This window comes from Chionomys nivalis, chromosome 4 (genome assembly GCF_950005125.1).
Source record: "Chionomys nivalis chromosome 4, mChiNiv1.1, whole genome shotgun sequence".
NCBI classification, from domain to species: Eukaryota; Metazoa; Chordata; class Mammalia; order Rodentia; family Cricetidae; genus Chionomys; species Chionomys nivalis.
The window spans coordinates 52493656-52512692 of NC_080089.1; the positions used below are offsets into that span (position 1 = coordinate 52493656).

General features: G+C 37.2%; 1 protein-coding gene across 7 annotated transcripts in view; it reads right to left on the reverse strand.

Annotated features, from left to right (window-relative positions):
* Atm (ATM serine/threonine kinase) overlaps positions 1-19037 on the reverse strand; it is a 106701-nt gene that overhangs the window by 67022 nt on the left and 20642 nt on the right. For 5 of the 7 annotated variants that reach the window (XR_009057046.1, XM_057769046.1, XM_057769043.1 and 2 more), the window contains 12 exons: positions 18161-18386; positions 15920-16045; positions 13845-13970; positions 12829-12918; positions 10735-10906; positions 9625-9824; positions 7487-7569; positions 7234-7389; positions 4582-4657; positions 4324-4454; positions 2274-2403; positions 418-591 (listed from right to left, as the gene is read on the reverse strand). Coding sequence is in view for 6 of the 7 variants with exons in the window: in XM_057769046.1 (XP_057625029.1) it covers positions 418-591; positions 2274-2403; positions 4324-4454; positions 4582-4657; positions 7234-7389; positions 7487-7569; positions 9625-9824; positions 10735-10906; positions 12829-12918; positions 13845-13970; positions 15920-16045; positions 18161-18386 (1690 nt within the window). In the remaining variant the exon portion in view is untranslated. Of the gene's footprint in view, positions 1-417; positions 592-2273; positions 2404-4323; positions 4455-4581; positions 4658-7233; positions 7390-7486; positions 7570-9624; positions 9825-10734; positions 10907-12828; positions 12919-13844; positions 13971-15919; positions 16046-18160; positions 18600-19037 lie in introns of those variants that run through there. The other 2 variants (XM_057769047.1, XM_057769050.1) reach the window with 2 other exon arrangements.

The following is a 19037-nucleotide window of genomic DNA, read 5'->3' on the forward strand; positions in this document are numbered from 1 at the left end:
TCCTCAACTTATTAAATTCCAATGTGCTGCTCCACAATCTGAGGCATAAGCAAGCAAAAATCTCCAAGTGTTTCCATCAATAAACAGTATTCTAGAGGAATTGGTCTGTGTGGACACAACCACTAAATTTTGCTAGTTCTCAATGAGTGTTTTATAAAACTAAGAAAATACTGAAAACAAATATACTGCTTAAAGAATTAATAAATTTGGCTGGGGAAAAGACAATAGTTCGGTGGTAGAGTGCTTACTTACTAAGTACAAGGCTCTGGGTCCAAGCGCAGCAGTGGAAAGAATGCACCCCCTACACATGTATGTGCGCACACAATCAAACTTGTTTCTAATATTCCCAGTCTAAAAAAGAAACTGTTTCTAAGCATCAAATGCCACATAAAAACAATGTGAAAATATTCATCATACCTTTTTCACAAGATGAGGTTCTAATCCATTTTCCTTCACAGATTTGCATAAGGCAAACAGAGCCTGTTTTTCACACACAGGGCTACAGTGCAAGACCACAGCTATCACCACCAGTAAAACAGATTTTCTATTGTGAATCTCATCCAGAAGATCAGGGTTCTGAGTATCACATGACTTAAGAAAATTATAAGAATAATGACATAAATAATGAAATTGATAAATCAAGCAAGCAAGCTCAAGTATTCTCTAATCTCTAAGTAACCTGCAAACTTTTAAATCTTATAGTAATGAGCTAAAAGGAAAGACATGAGAAACAAGCTTTTCTATAATTAAGAAAAGCTGCCACTTCCTAAGATCTAAGGGAAACAATTACCAAAGAAAAAACATTTTCACATGGTATTAAGTTATCTAAAGAACAAACAGCAAAAGGATAATGAGAAGTTTTAAGAGTTCTTCCACTACAAGGTGCTACTCCTAAGACTTTTTATGTTTTCTTCTTTAAAAATCACTGCCGCCGGGCGGTGGTGGCGCACGCCTTTAATCCAAGCACTTGGGAGGCAGAGGCAGGCGGATCTCTGTGAGTTCGAGACCAGCCTGGTCTACAAGAGCTAGTTCCAGGACAGGCTCCAAAACCACAGAGAAACCCTGTCTCGAAAAACAAAAAAAAAAAAAAAAAAAAAAGAAAAATCACTGCCATCTGTCTTGCGGACAGAACAACATGCTTTCAGCTTAGCCATCAATTACTTTTTTAAAAGTCCCAACAGGCACCCATCTTCAGTTTTTAAATTTATTTTTAATTTTTATGTGTGTGGGTGTTTTGTCCACATGGATGTCTAAGTATAGTGCCTACAGAGATCAGAAAAGGGTGGCAGATACCCTGCAACTAACTGGACTTACAGAAGCCATGTGGGTGCTGGGAATCAAACTCAGGTCCTCTGAGAACAGCCAAGATTTTTAATTGAGAGCCTTCTCTCCAGCCCCTATCTGCATTTTCCGACTAGGTGTACTCACTCTGCAATCCAGGGAGCTCTCAAATTTAACTCAGTCATTGAATAGTAAGATCATAGGCACACACCATCATACACAGCATTTTCTGGTGTGTTTTGGATTTTTCTCTTTGGCTTTAAAGATTTCTTAAACTAAAAAAGGCCTTTTAATCTCTTTTATATTGAAATCCCCATTAAAGTTGGATTTGCCTCACAATAATTAGATTAGTTGAAGCAAAAATAATTGTTATTATTGACTTATTCTGACCTATAAATTTCATTCAGGAAAATTTTATCCGGTCCAGACACTTGACTTAGACCAGCTTTATAGTGCTAACTACTAAACGCAAACTCTCATCAAAAATGTGCTAAGAACCACCCACTGTGACAGTGGAACTGATTTATTAGGAGCCCACCAAGGCCAGCTGGTCTGGGACTGAATAAGCATGGGTTGATTCCGGACTCTCTGAGCATGGCGGTCAATGAAGACTGATGAGAAGCCAAGGACAATGGCACTAGGTTTCAATCCTAATACATGAACTGGCTTTGTGGGAGCTTAGCCTGTTTAGAAGCTCACCTTCCTGGACATAGATAGAAGACCTTCGTCTTCCCGCAGGGCAGAGAATTTGGACTGCTCTTCAGTATCGAGAGGGAGGGGGAATGGTGTGGGGGGAGGAGAAGAGGAGTGGGGATAGGGGGAGGGGAGTGGGGGGAGGGGGCAATATTTGGGAGGAGGGGAGGGAAATGGGAAACGGGGAGCAGGTGGAAATTTTAATTAAAAAAGAATAAAAAATAAATAAAAGAAAAAAAAATGTGCTAAGAAAATGTAACACTGACAGACCGCATGTGAGTGCGGCACAGACAACTTACTGTAGTTACCACGTCTCTTATTCCTGCCTCTGCTTTCAGGTATGCATTTTTAAAAGCTGTTTGCTGAAACTTCAAAAGCAGTGCTTTCGACCCTCCAGAGGAATCTCCATGTCTCATATCCTGGAATAATCTTTAAAAACAAACAAAATCTATTTATTTCAAACCCTACATATCAAAGCATATTCTAGAACATAAATAAACCACTCCAAAGCTCTTCCTTTGAAAGGCTACTTCAGCAGTTCAGACCATCTGCGAAATGTTAAGGTCCTTAATCTATAAGCCAATTTTTCTAGATACAAAAGATTTCAAAGTTCTTTAACTACTGGTCAGATTTGAACATCAAAGCCAAGCTGTCAGAAAGATTGTCTCCTCTTGTCAAACATGAATCATAAGAGTCTACAAACTTATTTATCAATCTTTTCTAATGTTTAATCATCCCCAAAATGAGTAGCTTAATACTTGGATATTCAGTTAACATTATATTTGATGTGGAGGTTATCAATGTCTCTTACATAATAACCACATTTTTTTTTTGTTTGTTTTGTTTTTCGAGACAGGGTTTCTCTGTAGCTTTGGTGCCTGCCCTGGAACTAGCTCTTGTAGACCAGGCTGGCCTCGAACTCACAGAGATCCGCCTGCCTCTGCCTCCCGAGTGCTGGGACTAAAGGCGTGCGCCACCATCACCCGGCAATATCCACATATTTTAAGGCAACTGTAATGAATTTTAGTCTTGATATTTCTTAGAAATTTGTTATTTTTGATTCCTTTATTTTGCTAGCCTCTCTTGAAACAGTCCAACATTAAATATCTAAAAAAATCAAAGAAAAAAACAAAATATAACAACAAGTCGACTTATCTTCCCCCCCACACCATGATATTACTTCACTGAGTTATTGCACTCAACTTATGATCTTCTATGGCCTGATAATTTAAACTTCAGTTCAGTAAGTTGAACTCCCACACATAACCATGAGCAATCTTGACAATGCACTATTTTCTTACTAAAATAAATGAGGAAAAAGGAACAACACCTGGCTCATGGAAACATCACTGTCACAGACTCAAATTTTGATCACATTTGTTCTAACATCATAGAGCATTGGCTCTCAACCTTCCTAATGCTACAACCCTTTAATACACTTCCTCAAGTGTGGTGACCCCCAGCCATAAAATTATTTTCATTGCTACTTCATAACTATAATTTTATATTGTTATGAATCGTAATGTAAACATCCATGTTTTTTGATGGTCTTAGATGACCTTTGTGAAAGGGTCGCTCTACCGTCCCAAAGGGTCACAACCCGCAGGTTGAAAATCACTGCCATAGAGTATGTACCTGCTTGGATAATTTCCTTATGGCAACCTTCTTTTATTGGTCATTTAGATCTGAAAAATATGCAATTTTCAGCTTTTTAAAGTTTTTATTTTATTATTATTATTATTATTGTCTTTAAAAGACAGGGTTTCTCTGTAGCTTTGGAGTCTTTCCTGGAAATAACTCTTGTAGACTAGGCTGGCCTCGAACTCACAGAGATCCGTCTGCCTCTGTCTCCCGATTGCTGGGATTAAAGGCATGCGCCACCACTGCTCGGCTCAGCTTTGATGTTTTTAAAGTAGCACAGAATTTCTTTTTCAAATATATTCATTTCACCAATTGTCAATGAAAAGTTACCATAGCCAAATATTATTTTAGGATAAAAACAGAAATCATATCAGCATCATACAAAATGAAGAGACTACTGACTCACATAAAGCCATTAATAGTCAAATATTCTACACCTTCTGTGTGCTAGCAGACACTTCTCATTCAAACCAATGGCTCATAAGTTCCATAGCACCAAGCCAGTTACCTTTCTAAGCCAGTTTTCAATTATAAATTGGAGACAATAATGTTATATAAGTGACAGAACGGTCAGATTAAAGAAAAAACACAATTCCCAGGCACATGCATATACTGATTAAGTGGACATTGCTGTTAACATTGCAGCTAGTGAAGATGCTGCTGCTATTAGCAGCATTACAAGAGCTTTGTGAAAACCTAACTCATTACCTGTTGATTGACCCTGCAGCCAACATCCGAACTTGGTGATGATCATCAGCAAGAAACTGTGGAAATACTTCATTTACAGGAAAGTCTTGTCCCCTTGCATCAAGGATTGCCCATTTGGAATATGGATCAGCCTATAGTAAAATAGCAATCAAAGTTAAATGCAAAATATCAAGGGAAAAATCACTCATTAGCACACAGAAAGAAAGGTGGCCTCGATCATTCCAATGAAGAACTTTCTAGTAACACGGAGTAACCCACCTCAAGGAGAACTTGAAGACACTTTACTAATGCCATTCTTACAGAGAATATACACTTCTTCTCCTTTGTTAGATGCCTGAAATCAGATAAAACTTTCAATGTAATAATTATTCAAATAAAATCAAAAACAGAAAAAAATATCAATAAATATTAACAATATCATAGATAATTTCAAAAACATTGTTTTAAATTAATTGTCAAGGCCAGTCTGGTCTACAAATCTAGTTCCAGGACAGCTAGGATTGTTACACAGAGAAACCCTGTCTCGAAAATACAAAAAGAAAAAAACAACAACCCACAAAACCGCAAATAAATAATTCTCATTATAAGAAACATGCCAGCATGCCAGTATATTTATCTTCCCTAAAATTCAAGCTAAATAAAGAGAAATTCATTCTAATGTACACTTGTTTTATATCTTGGAACTGACATACTTCAGGTAGCCATACTATAGCAAACTGAATATGAACAGAATATCCTTTAGGTTTCCGTCATTATAACATATATTTTAAAATCTATGCTCTATATTGACTTAGAAAATTCTTTTTTTTAATTAATTTATTTATTAATTAAAGATTTCTGCCTCCTCCCCGCCACCACCTCCCATTTCCCTCCCCCTCCCCCAATCAAGTCCCCCTCCATCGTCAGCCCTAAGAGCAATCAGGGTTCCCTGCCCTGTGGGAAGTCCAAGGACCACCCACCTCCATCCCGGCCTAGTAAGGTGAGCATCCAAACTGCCTAGGCTCCCACAAAGCCAGTACGTGCAGTAGGATCAAAAACCCATTGCCATTGTTCTTGAGTTCTTAGTAGTCCTCATTGTCCGATATGTTCAGCGAGTCCGGTTTTATCCCATGCTTTTTCAGACCCAGGCCAGCTGGCCTTGGTGAGTTCCCGATAGAACATCCCCATTGTCTCAGTGTGTGGGTGCACCCCTCGCAGTCCTGAGTTTCTTGCTTGTGCTTTCTCTCCTTCTGCTCCTGATTTGGACCTTGAGATTTCAGTCCGTGATGGAGGTGGGTCTTGTATTAATCTGTTGCTTTCATTGGTTAATTAATAAAGAAACTGCCTAGGCCCATTTGATAGCCAACCCTTAGGTGGGTGGAGTAAACAGAAGAGAATGCTGGGAGAAAGAAGCTGAGTCAGGAGTCGCCATGATTCTCCCACTCCAGACAGACGCAGGTTAAGATCTTTCCTGGTAAGCTAGCTCATGGTGCTACACAGAATATTAGAAATGGGTTAGATCAATATGTAAGAGCTAGCTAATAAGAGGCTGGAACTAATGGGCTAGGCAGTGTTCAAAAGAATACAGTTTCCGTGTAATTATTTCAGGGCATAAGTAAGTCATGCGGGAAGCCGGTGCCGGGGACGCAGTCCTGCCGCTCGTATTACAACAGAGAGCCCTGCCGCTTTTATTACAACAAGTCCGGTGCTCCAATGTGGGTCTCTGTCTCTGTCTCCTTTCATCGCCTGATGAAGTTTAATATTCAGGAGGATGCCTATATGTTTTTCCTTGGGTTCACCTTCTTATTTAGTTTCTCTAGGATCATGAATTATAGGCTCAATGTCCTTTATTTATGGCTAGAAACCCATTATGAGTGAGTACATCCCATGTTCCTCTTTTTGGGTCTGGCTTATCTCACTCAGGATAGTGTTTTTTATCTGTCCATTTGCATGCAAAATTCAAGAAGTCATTATTTTTTACTGCTGAGTAGTACTCTAATATGTATATATTCCATACTTTTTGACTTAGAAAATTCTTTACTATTCTAACAGAATAAGGCATCTAAGTGACATGTATGTGATCTCCTATAAGTAACAAATATGTTATTGCTGGACCTGAGTTTGATCCCTGGGACCCACACAGTAAAAGGAGAAAAAATGACTCCTACAAGTTGCTCTCTAACCTGAACATGTGCACCATGGCTGTGCTCAGACTTCCCCACACATTAAATAAAGTGTTAAAAAGATGTTTACAACTGTTATTGTGAGACTATGAATGAAATAAACAGTGACAAAGCCAATGGGTTCATTTGGATCACCAACAATTCAGTTGGTTTAGGAATGCTGCACTTTTTATGTACCATCCATGTCAAGTTATGTGTGATTCAAAATTTACAGAGCCATATGCTAAACACTTTAGAACACAAAACTTTATAAAAACCAGTGTAGCTTTTCAGTTAGGGACTGGAAGACAGAGCTGGGCAAAGGGATCTATAGCTGAAGTACATGCCATGTAAGCGTGAACTTGTGAACATCAGAATCTAGATCTCCAGAGCTCATGTAAAGTAAGATACAGAAGCATCCATATGTAATCTCAGCATGCATACAGCAAGATGAGAAACAGAAAAGGAGGAATCTGTGGGTCTGGTATCCTGGTATGGGCAGCAGCGAACATAGTACCTGCTTTAAACAGGTAGAAAGTGAGGACTGACACCCCAAGTTGTTCTTTGACTGTCATAGAGTACAGTGACACACATGTACCCACACCCATGTAAGCAATATTCACTGACATGCACATTAAAGAAATGAAGACAGATTATGTTATACTATTGTTAAATATGCAGAAAGTTACACGAGATACTCAGGAAAAAAATCACTAAAGTATAGAGTTTACATCTGCATCCCGAGGTGAAGAAAGAGACTTATGCTTACCAAAATGCCCCAATCACTGTCAGGAACTGTCCCCGAGCATTCCTTGTGCCCTCAGTGTCCGCACTGCCTTGACTTAGGTTTGTCACTATATGATGGACATGGCTTAAAATTGTTCGACAAACATCTTGGTCGCGACGATGCAGAGAACATGCAAGGCTGTGGTAGAAAAGGGTTTTGCTATAAGCTTACAAGAACATGTCAGTTAGCTTATAATTTAAAATGAGCATAATGTAACATGGCTTTCAATTCTTACGATAATGGTTTCAGAAGTTCAACAACATCTTCCATTGGCAACGAATGCTCTCTTCCAGGAAGATCCTTCAGAAGCACTAAGTACTAGAGTAGTTTAAAAAAAAGAAAAAGCCAGCTTTACCCATACATCACTCACTTTTAAGCACATATAAACATCACAGATCATTTCTAAACACAGCATATAATAAAATATCTTTAAAATCAAAGACTTAATTCAAAATTCAGCACAAGAGCTTTAACTTAAATGATTAAAAATCCTGACCGTATGCCATGGAGAACCCACACTCTCGCCTGTAAAATGGGGATATATCAATTATTTGGTCAGGTAACAAAGGAGTAGAAACAATAACTTCTATTGCTGGAATTCAATAAATGATCATCACTGTCACCACTGCAGTTAAAAGATAAAGAATCTGAAACTACTATGTCTTTGTACTCTCAGAATAATGCTAAATTCAATGGTGAAAAACTACTGAGTTCTGGGAAGCAAAGATAATCCTGAGAAGTAAAATATCCTAACCTACCTACTTAACCATGGCAACTTTCTAACTATGTGCTACTACACACACACACACACACACACACGGAGCTGTTATAAGTAACATTTAAAATGGTAGTTAAAAATAAGCAATCAATTTCTCAGAGGTGCTAAGTAACTTTCTAGTTACAAGCAAAAAATTCTAAGAGATATTTCTTATATATTAATAAAGAATTTGTTAAAACCCTCTTTAATACTTAACTTGGGAGTCATATATAATGTTACTGAGATTGTGGAATGATTTTAAACATCAAAGCTTCAAGACAAGCATATTACCCTTTTCACAAGTCAGGGGTAAAACTTTATACTAGAGTATTTGTGAGGAATGAAACCAAGGGTCCCAACAAGATACAATGAAATCCATTTCAATCAGAGAATGCCTGTTCCGCCTAATCCCATGACAAGGAATTCCATTACACAGTTAGGAATGCACCAGGTATGTCTACTAATTACCAAACCAAGTTTATAATCTATCCCGAAGATATTCAATGGCTCAAGAGGTATTACCAACTGCTTACTGGGAATAAGATAAGGACATATTCCACATGATAAGAAATTAGTTCCAGCCGGGCGGTGGTGGCGCACACCTTTAATCCCAGCACTCGGGAGGCAGAGGTAGGCGGATCTCTGTGAGTTCGAGACCAGCCTGGTCTACAAGAGCTAGTTCCAGGATAGGCTCCAAAACCATAGAGAAACCCTGTCTCGAAAAAAAAAAAAAAAAAAAAAAAAAAAAAAGAAATTAGTTCCATAGACGGTTACTGAGTAAATAAATTCATTACTTATTTGTGAAAAGGTAGGGTTCTCATTTTGTCTTATAAAGACAAACAAAGGAGCTACAAATTTTGGGGGGGAGACTAAGCCACAAAGTCATGAATTAAAATTGAAGGTATATATTAGTAGCATTAGTTTGAAAGCAACACTCAGATCTCAAATTTCATGTTATGAATTATTTTTACAATCAAGACCTGTTAGCCGGGCGATGGTGGCGCACGCCTTTAATCCCAGCACTCGGGAGGCAGAGGCAGGCGGATCTCTGTGAGTTCGAGACCAGCCTGGTCTACAGAGCTAGTTCCAGGACAGGCTCCAAAGCCACAGAGAAACCCTGTCTCGAAAAACCAAAAAAAAAAAAAAAAGGCCTGTTTTACTGACTGCTGATTACACTCATAATCTCAGCATTTGGAAGAAAGACTGTTAGCACAGGACAGCCTGGGCTACACAGTGAGAACCTGTCTTAAAGATGTTTCCTGTTCCAGTGTATAATAATACATAATAATTATAAGGAATAATATTCAAAATATATTCAAGTTTCAATGTTTCAGCCTCAACTTCAATTATTTTCATAGCATGCTAAAAGAAAAAAATGAGAAAACCAGGTGTGATAACATATACCTGTTACCCCACTTATTCAATAAAACTGCTTCTGCTCAATCTAGGAAACACATATTCCCACACATGCAGAATACATTTTATAACTAGTCTCAGATTCATCTTTCAAAACAACAAGTCTTCAAAGTTACTCTACCACTCTTACATACCCAACTATTACATTTTTTGGTAACATCATAAAAAAAAAATCAAAAAGCTTCTTCCACTTTACTCACCATCTGTAGGTGGATGGATTTAGTAAGGTCTAGTGTGCTAGAATCAAGTAGCATTAACAACTTTCTTCTAATATCAGTTGCTCTAAAAGACACTGTATTGCTCTGAGATGCGGTTACACACAAGCACAAGAACCTGAGCATGTCTAAAAGAAGATGATCTTGTTTTGACAGATAATCAGCAGCTAAAAGACTCATGGCACCTAAAAACAAAAGGCACTCATTAACACAGACAGGGCACAGTAGACTGATACTGATATGACCTAAAACATCCTCCTGCTTTCACAGTCGAAATAATATATCATGTAGTTTTTGTTTAAACTATTTTAAATTTTTCTATGAACAATAAAGTAAGTAACTAAAAAATTTGATTTTTAGGGGGCTGGAGAGATGGCTCAGTGGTTAAGAGCATTGCCTGCTCTTCCAAAGGTCCTGAGTTCAATTCCCAGCAACCACATGGTGGCTCACAACCGTCTGTAATGGGGTCTGGTGCCCCCTTCTGGTCTGCAGACATACACACAGACAGAATATTGTATACTGTATACATAATAAATAATTTTAAAAAAAATTTGATTTTTAAAATGAGAGTGATTTAAAATGTACAGTACGGAGGGCCAGTGAAGTTGACCCAGCAAGTAAAAGGGTTTACATATAGCCAACAAAACTGAGTTTAAAACCCAGAATGCAGAGCCCATAGTGGAAGGAGAGAACTGACTTCTGAAACATTGTCCTTCAACCTCCATGTGTGACCACATTAACACACATGAACACAGAAAATAATATAAACAATAATATATATTTTAAGTGCTCAGGCATAGTGGCACACACTTTTAATCTTAGCACTTGGGAGACTGAATCAGGTGGATTATTTTGAGTTTGTAGACCACCCTGGTCTATATAATGAGTTCCAGGACATGACTACATAGCAAAACTCTTGTCTACATAAAAAAAAAAAATAATAATAATAATAATGTATAGAAAAAGAACAATCCAAGTAGACAATACCTCAGGGGAATGAAATTATCATTAAAGTTCTTCTCAGTGAGGTCCTTTACAGTGATAAATTCATATAAAGTGGTAAAGGGAAACCCCAAGCAGTAAATACTTACTTACCAACAGTACTCTGGTTCTCTCCAGAATCATTTGCATCACTCACAGTACTAGCAGGGTAACCACTAAACAGACTTGAGGATGATGGACCCTGTGCCTCCATTAGATTTTCATCAGCAGCATCTTTCACGGAATTTACCTCTCCATAGTCAAATGGCTTTTTCATACAGGATGCCTTTAGAAAGAAGAAACAAAGATGCGGTTTTCAGCTTCTTTCAGAAACACCCTAATCCATCATATTGTAGGAAGTGAATATATAAACTGTAATCTGTTTAGATAACATGGTAACAACAAGATTTTAAAAATAAATAAATTCTTATATAAGAAATTACCATGGGCCATCAAGAAGGCTCATGGGATAAAGGCACTTGCTGTCAACGCCTGTTGACCTTAGTTGAATCCCTGGGATCCACATGTTAAGAGAGAATAGACTCCCAGAAATGTTGTAACACACGTGCCCACACACAGGCATAAATAAGTAAATGTAATACAAGAGTCTAGCAGTCATTCCATATTGTATTTAAACACTCAAGCACCACTCTGAACCCTTACAAACAAAAACTATACTTGGCAACATTTAATAAAACTTTTAAAATTTAACACCAGAAATTGATGAAAGCACAGAATAAGTATCAATTATTAGGACTGTTTCGTTGGACAATAATAATATCCATCGAAATTAAAATTAAAGGGCATGGAAGCATGTGCCTATAGTCTCACCTCTTTGGATACCTGAAGCAAAGGAATCATTTGAGCCTAGAGTTCTAGGGGAGCCTGGGCAACACACACACACACACACACACACACACACACACACACACACAAACTCCCTAAAATCCTCACATTACTTTGAACAATACAGTCCCTTTCTTGCATCCTTTTAAGTGCACAAATTCCAGAAGACAAAAGAGAAACACAGAAGTCTCTGTGGCAGAACTTTTGGTTAAAAGGGGAAAATGACTTGAAATGTTAATTGAGAGCAGGTGAGTATGGAAGGCATAAGGATATGGTCCCTAAGCAGATTGCTTACAAGGCTTAGGTAGGATGACTGTCAAAAACTCAAGACCAAACAGGGGTATGTAACCAGTAACAGGCTAGCCAGGGATATCCTAGAAAGATGCACTCTAAAACAGATAGGCAGACAGAAAAAAAAAAAGTAAAAGCAGGTGGATTTTTTAAAAAAATGTATTATTCTGATAGCAATATACACAGACTATTCCTAAGTTAAAGAACACCATAACTGCCGCATAAAGCACAGCAGTATGTATTTCACAGGTAAGTATATATAGCAAAAAGAAAAACAATTTGTCATTAAATACAAATAATAAAATTACAGAGTGTATTTTTACTCAGTAAGCAATTAAAGTTTTTTCAGGTACTGTTAGTGAGCATGTATAACAAAAGCCCAATGTGATAGAAATGAAGTTTAAACACCACAGTAAGAACAAGTTCCCTAGAAGACAAGGTGTTTTCCTCTACTTTGGAAGTTGTTTGTTTCTTAATGAATTGGCTAGGCATGGTGCACACCTTTAATCCCAGGACTGGGGAGGCAGAGGCAGACCTCTGGGAGTTCAAGACCAACCTGGTCTGCACAACAAGTTCTAGGCTAGCTAAGTTATATGTGAAAATATATCTCGTACAATTAAATTGAATCTATCAGTCAATGATTTAGTAGGAAACTAACAGACAACTAAACTACTCTGCCAGATACTGATATTAAGAAAAAATCAAATACATGTCCTCTTAATGCAATAAGTTTATTAAAGGCTACATTTGTTTTTTAAAAAAAGTCCAAGATGCTATATACCAGGAGATAGTATCTATTCATTATAACAAAAATTTGCAATTTAGGGCCAGCAAAATGCGTCAGTGGAAGAGGCTTTTGCATGCAAGTCTGTCACTGGATCACAGAAAGAGACAGACAAGAATCCATTCCCAAGAATTGTCCTCTGACTTCCACATACACCATGGTACACAGTGCCAGCTTGCTTGTGCTTGCTCATCCTCCATCCTTCTCTCTCACACATATATGTATATATAATTTTAATTGCATCTCAGAATCAATGAAATTTGTTAGTAAAAAAGATTCATACTTACTAAACTTTCACTAATATCTGCAATGTCATTCACAAGCTTTGAAGTTAACAATCGTAGGAAAAAGCCGGATACAATCTTGTGTGGATTCCGCTGTAATTTAAACAAAGATCCAAGCAATAAAACATAAAACAAATACAGATTATTGTTTATAGTATTTTCTCTATCATGAATGAAATGTAGATAAAGAGTCCAGAACTAAGGCCAAATTATAAGTTGAGGTACATTATCATCTTTCTTTCTTTTTTTTTTTTTTAAGAACAAGGACTTATTGAGTCTATTTCAAGAAGGCAGTGAACTATAAAGTAACCAGAATAGCAACTACAGTCTAATCTTCTTAAGGAAGTAATAAACAAAGTAAATGTCTTTGTGTTGATGCATCATTAACGTATCAGCTACTGATACTAAACATAGTAAACAACTGTCTGTGAGGCCCCTCTTTCACTTCATTCCTTCCACACTTATACAAAACTACCAGAAAACGTATTAGAAATCGAAACTATATGCTATGAACATTAGGTTGCTTATGTATTAGCTTTCAAAGACAGTTCCAATTAGCAACATTCTGCATCCGTATGGCTATCCCAACAGGCTTCTGAAAAAAATCAAAACAAGGATTATACACAGCTGTACTTTTTCTACCAAATGTTACCTAATATGAGTAAAAGAAACATTTGCATTAATATCATTTATCTTTGTGAGCACTCTACAGACTGAATTCATCCTAAGGTGGTATTATTCATTTTTGTACCACTTATACCTATGGTATAGTGTTATGAAAAATTGCAGACTTGTTATGTTAACAACGAATCAACTAATGAAAATGTGCTAACAATAAAAGACTTATCTACGTAGTGAAGTTACAAAAAAGTTTTATAATAAACCAATATTTTTGGAACATTTTTATCATTCAATTTAATTTCAGATCAGTATACAAACTTATAAATGAACCAAAAACTCAAAAATCACTAAATAATAAGCCATATGAATATATTATACTACCAAAAAGATGATCTTACCTTGGTATGCCTACACAAGCAACTTGTACACAGATGTATCACGTTTCTCAATGAACCAATTCTAGATTCCTCATTTGTCTTATTTTTAAATAGAGAGATACTTTCTCCTGCACACTGCATTAGAGACTATTTAGAATAGAGGAAAAAAGACAAATTTCAGTTGAAATAACAACTTAGTATTGCTATTTTAAAATTTCATTTAAGAATCAAAACTAAATATAAATATATATAAACTGAACATGACACTGGGAGTGGCAACTGACAATTGTGATCCCAGCACTGGGAAAGATCTTGAGGCCACACTGGGCTAAAATCTGAGACCTTATCTCAAAAGAATAAAAATAAAAAATAAAAATGCACATGGCCATGTAATAAGATTGCAAATGAGGAACACCCAAAAAAGAAAATGACAAATTTAAGTCATGTGTGGCAATACACCTATAATTCCAGTGCTCAGAGGGTACTGGATCTTTTAGTTCCAGGCAGGTTGGACTGTACAATAAGGTTGTCTCAACAAACAAAATAGGAACAAAAACTCACCAGAATTTTACACCCTGCTCCCTTTGCAAATCCCACCACAGATAAGACATACTAGTATCAAGAGATTAAGTAATTTTTAAGCTTAGAACCTACTTGATTAATATGCCCAATCAAGAATTCTTTTTTTTTTTTTTTCGAGACAGGGTTTCTCTGTGGCTTTGGAGCCTGTCCTGGAACTAGCTCTGTAGACCAGGCTGGTCTCGAACTCACAGAGATCCGCCTGCCTCTGCCTCCCAAGTGCTGGGATTAAAGGCGTGCGCCACCATCGCCCGGCTAATCAAGAATTCTTCACTACTGATTATCTTGGGGAAAAATTTTAGGAGTACAGATAAAATCAATGTGTATAGCCAGGCATAGTGGTGCACACTTTTAATGCCAGAACTTGGGAGACTGAGGAAGAAGAACTCTGTGTTCCAGGACAGTCAGGGACCCTATTTCAAAATAATACTACTACTAACAACAACAACAATCATAAATATCAGTAATGTAATGAAGTTACATTGTGATAAAGATCATTTACCATATTTATTTACTACTGGGTAATAATAACTACACATCTTAAGAAGGACACACTATTTTTTTTTTAGACTATATAAGTGAAAGAGCACCTCTTATCTAAAATATACACAACAAAAAATGTTTCAGAATTTGGAATATTTACACATACATAACAAGATATCTTTGGTATAGATCTCAAATTTAAAAACAAAACTCGTTTGTTTCATCAACCCTGTGTTTGTTAGTTTTTTTCAACTTGACAACAGCTAGAGTCATAAGAGAAGGGGGACCTTAATTGAAAATTAGTCTATAGGCAAGTCTGTGGGAGCATTTTCTTTTTTTTTTTTTTTTTTTTTTTTTGGTTTTTCGAGACAGGGTTTCTCTGTGGCTTTGGAGCCTGTCCTGGAACTAGCTCTGTAGACCAGGCTGGTCTTGAACTCACAGAGATCCGCCTGCCTCTGCCTCCCGAGTGCTGGGATTAAAGGCGTGCGCCACCATCGCCCGGCTGTGGGAGCATTTTCTTGACTGAGCATTGCTGTAAAAGGCCCAGTCTACTGTGGACAACGCCATCCACAGACAGTCCTGGCTAAGAAATAAAAGCGAACCAGGGGGATCAAGTCAATATACACTATTCCTCCATGGCATCTGTTTCAGTTCCCACCTCAAGGTTCCTGTCCTGATTATCGTCAATGTTGGACATGATCTTGCTGTATAAGCCAAACACCATCATCTTCCCCCAGGTTGCTTTTGGCCATGGTCTTTAATCACAGCAACAGAAAACTTAAGACAACATCTCACATACATCCAATGCTAACCTGTGCCTACATCTTGAGTATGACCTGTCATATGAGGAGAGATGTGGAAATTTTCATCACTGTAGTTGTGCTGGGGACTCAAATTTTCTAGTTCTAAAGTGTTTCAGATTTCCTATTTTTTCAGATTAGGAACATTCAACAAACACAAAAATTTATTTTCCCTAATTTTTCCAGGAATTCATTTAAATCCATCTAAAACTTTATCAGTATAAATTTTCCTACCTTGGCCTTCTGGAACAATTCTGATTTATACGCTTCCTCTTCCATTATTATACCCAAATAACAATAGCAGCCAAGAACGCCCACCAAAAGACTTGAACACCGGACAAGTATTTCTGAACTTGTAGTCTTAAATCATAAATTTAAAAATATAGTATTAGATATAAATAATTCTGTGTACTGGGAATTACCTCTGAAAAAGAAGTTCATGCATATATGAAGAAATAAAAATTCAGCAGAGTTAAAACTGGAATGCTCCAGGGTAGCCATTAAAATCAGCTTAAAGATGACTGTAGAGTTATGATAACCAATATTCCAAAACAAATAGTCTAAGTTACTCCTAAAGACAGGTAGGAGTATCTCCTCCTACTTCTCCCAAAGTAGCAACACACAAGAAGGAAAAAAGAACAGTCCGGCAAGCAAACAAGTGTCTTAGAACATGATCAGAGAGCTGGTCATGCTGCTCAGGGGAAGAGTGCGTGCCTAACAAACACAGGGCCTAGGTTTGATGCTCAATACTGAGTAGAAAAAAAAAACAAGACTTTGAACATGATCAAAAACTAGATTCATAGAAAAATTGGTGTGGACCACACGACAACTATTGCTGCTTGACAAAGTTTCAACTTTGCGAATCACAATTCTCCAGCACCCTTTTTCTTTTACTTTTTCATGATTCTCACTATGCTGCCATTCTCTTTGGAAATTTTGTGAAGGCTTTGGTGAAGGATGAAAATGTATAAAATGGCAGACTCTACAAAATTCTTTGGAAAAATCCCTGCCACCATGAATCATATAGGACTTTAACTCTGCCTACTCCCACACAAGTTAACACCACCTGCTAGAAAACTTAGATAAGTAACATGTGCTTGATAAACAAAGTATATTTGATATTCAAGATTTATAAATTCCTATGATCTATTCAAATTCACAGCAATATTTGTCTAGCTTTGCTTTGCTCACTTTAAGCTGATGTCTTTTCCCAAAGTCAGGAAATTAGACAAAAGTTCCCATTTTCTCCAGGGCTTGAAGAAAGTTCCTGCTTACTAAAACAGGAGTCATTCTTATCTCTAGCAAGAGGAACTTGTGGCCCTTCCATTAACCTGTTACCTTGTCAAGGTCAACGCTAGCCCTGGATCCCTGGTCACAAGCTGTGTCCCAGATCACACGCCCCCTTTCTCTCACTTACTCCTCAGTGCAATGATAGAGTATAAGACGTGTAGCCTTTTGTCAATAAAACAGGCAGCCACTCCCAATTCACCCCCAGATCACCTCAGTCTCCTCTCCACCTACTCCACCACTCCTCTTTGGAGCTGGACTCCAGCAAAAATGACATTCTGAACAAGAGCCTTTATTGATTAGTAAGCTTTATCAGACTCCAGACTGTCAGAAAACATTTTCGCAAGTTTACATGAGTTAGATAACTTTACGGGTTTTACATAAGAATCTGTAAAGATCATCTTGTTTTGTCTCAATTCTGTAAGAAATGACATTCCTAAGAGGAAAACAATAGAAAACTAAATTACTTTAGAACAAAATTAGCTACAGCTGTGATAATAAAGACCATCAACAAATGGCAATGACCGAAGAAACAGGCACACTGCCCCTACCTGGTTTTTTGGTCATTTTTCCTGGCTGCTTATTTCACTCATTTGGGGAGAACTTACAAGCTTTTTTAAATTGTGTCATTTACATAAGACAGGACTTCATATAAGTTATAAAAATTAATAAACTGGTATGCCCTTTAAGCAAATTAAGATACATAAACATATAAATACCTGTGCTGTAGAAAATTATTTTAACATGTGTTGCTTTTGTTTATGCTGCATTTGTTTAACTCTGTGAAGCTGTAATTGTTTAAAACACCTGATTGGTCTAATAAAGAGCTGAATAGCCAATAGAGACGCAGAAGAAAGGACAGGTGGGGCTGTCAGACAAAGAGTATAATTAGAAGGAGAAATCTGGGAGGAAGGAGAGGTAGCCAGAGAAGAAGGACTTGGGGCCAGCCATCCAGTTACACAGCAATCAACGAGTAAGAGAACGGAAAAAGTCCAGAGGCAAAAGGTAGACAGAATAATTTAAATTAAGGAAAGCTTATCAAAATAACAAGCCAATCTAAGGCCAGGCATTTCTAAATAGGAATAAGACTCCATGTATGATTCATCTGGGAGCTAGGGGGCAGGCCCCCAAAAGAGTAAAGACATTATACTACTATAACCTCAATTCTATTTTTTAAATAAATCTTACCTCAGACGAGTAATTATTTAGAAGCTTTTCTGATAATTCCAAAAGATAATGATCCAACGATTCCTTGAGATTTTGATGGACAGAAAAGCCAACAGTAGATTGAAATTTTTCTACAGTACATTCTTTCGCAGTGGTTAAAAAATCCATCTTGTCAAAAGTTGTCTGCAAAAATAGTTCTTCTATATCTGAAAACGAAGGCTCTTCTTTATCTTGGCAGTGCCGTTCACTTCAAGGGAGAGATTACCGATAAATAACCACCATCAAACACTTTTTCAACTTATTTGCAACATATTACATGTAAAAACATCAAGAAAGGGGCTGGAGAGATGGCTCAGTGGTTAAGAGCATTGCCTGCTCTTCCAAAGGTACTGAGTTCAATTCCCGGCAACCACATGGTGGCTCACACCATCTGTTATGAGGTCTGGTGCCCTCTTCTGGCCTGCAGACATACACACAGACAGAATATTGTATACATAATAAATAAATATTAAAAAAAAACCAAGAAAGTACTTGCAGCATTCAAAGACTGCTCATACAATTCATGAATTATTCTGCCAAATGTTTCTCTTCTATGGGCAAATTAAATTCACATTGAAAAATGTCATCATTCTGTAGCAAACTTTACTCACAAAAATATAGACATTAACACTAGTTAACTGAATGTAACCACCAAAAACATTGCCTTCTTTTTATTGCCAAAATGCATGATTTCTCTTTCATTTAATGCCTTTGAGAGAGACTGGGTATCTTTACATCACTGAGTTATTTTCAGTCACAATGACAAAATTAAGTCTTTAAATCAATCAACTAAAAACAAGGTTTTAGATATTTTTAATTTAATTGTTATTAGGGTTGATTGATTCTGCTTACACGGCTC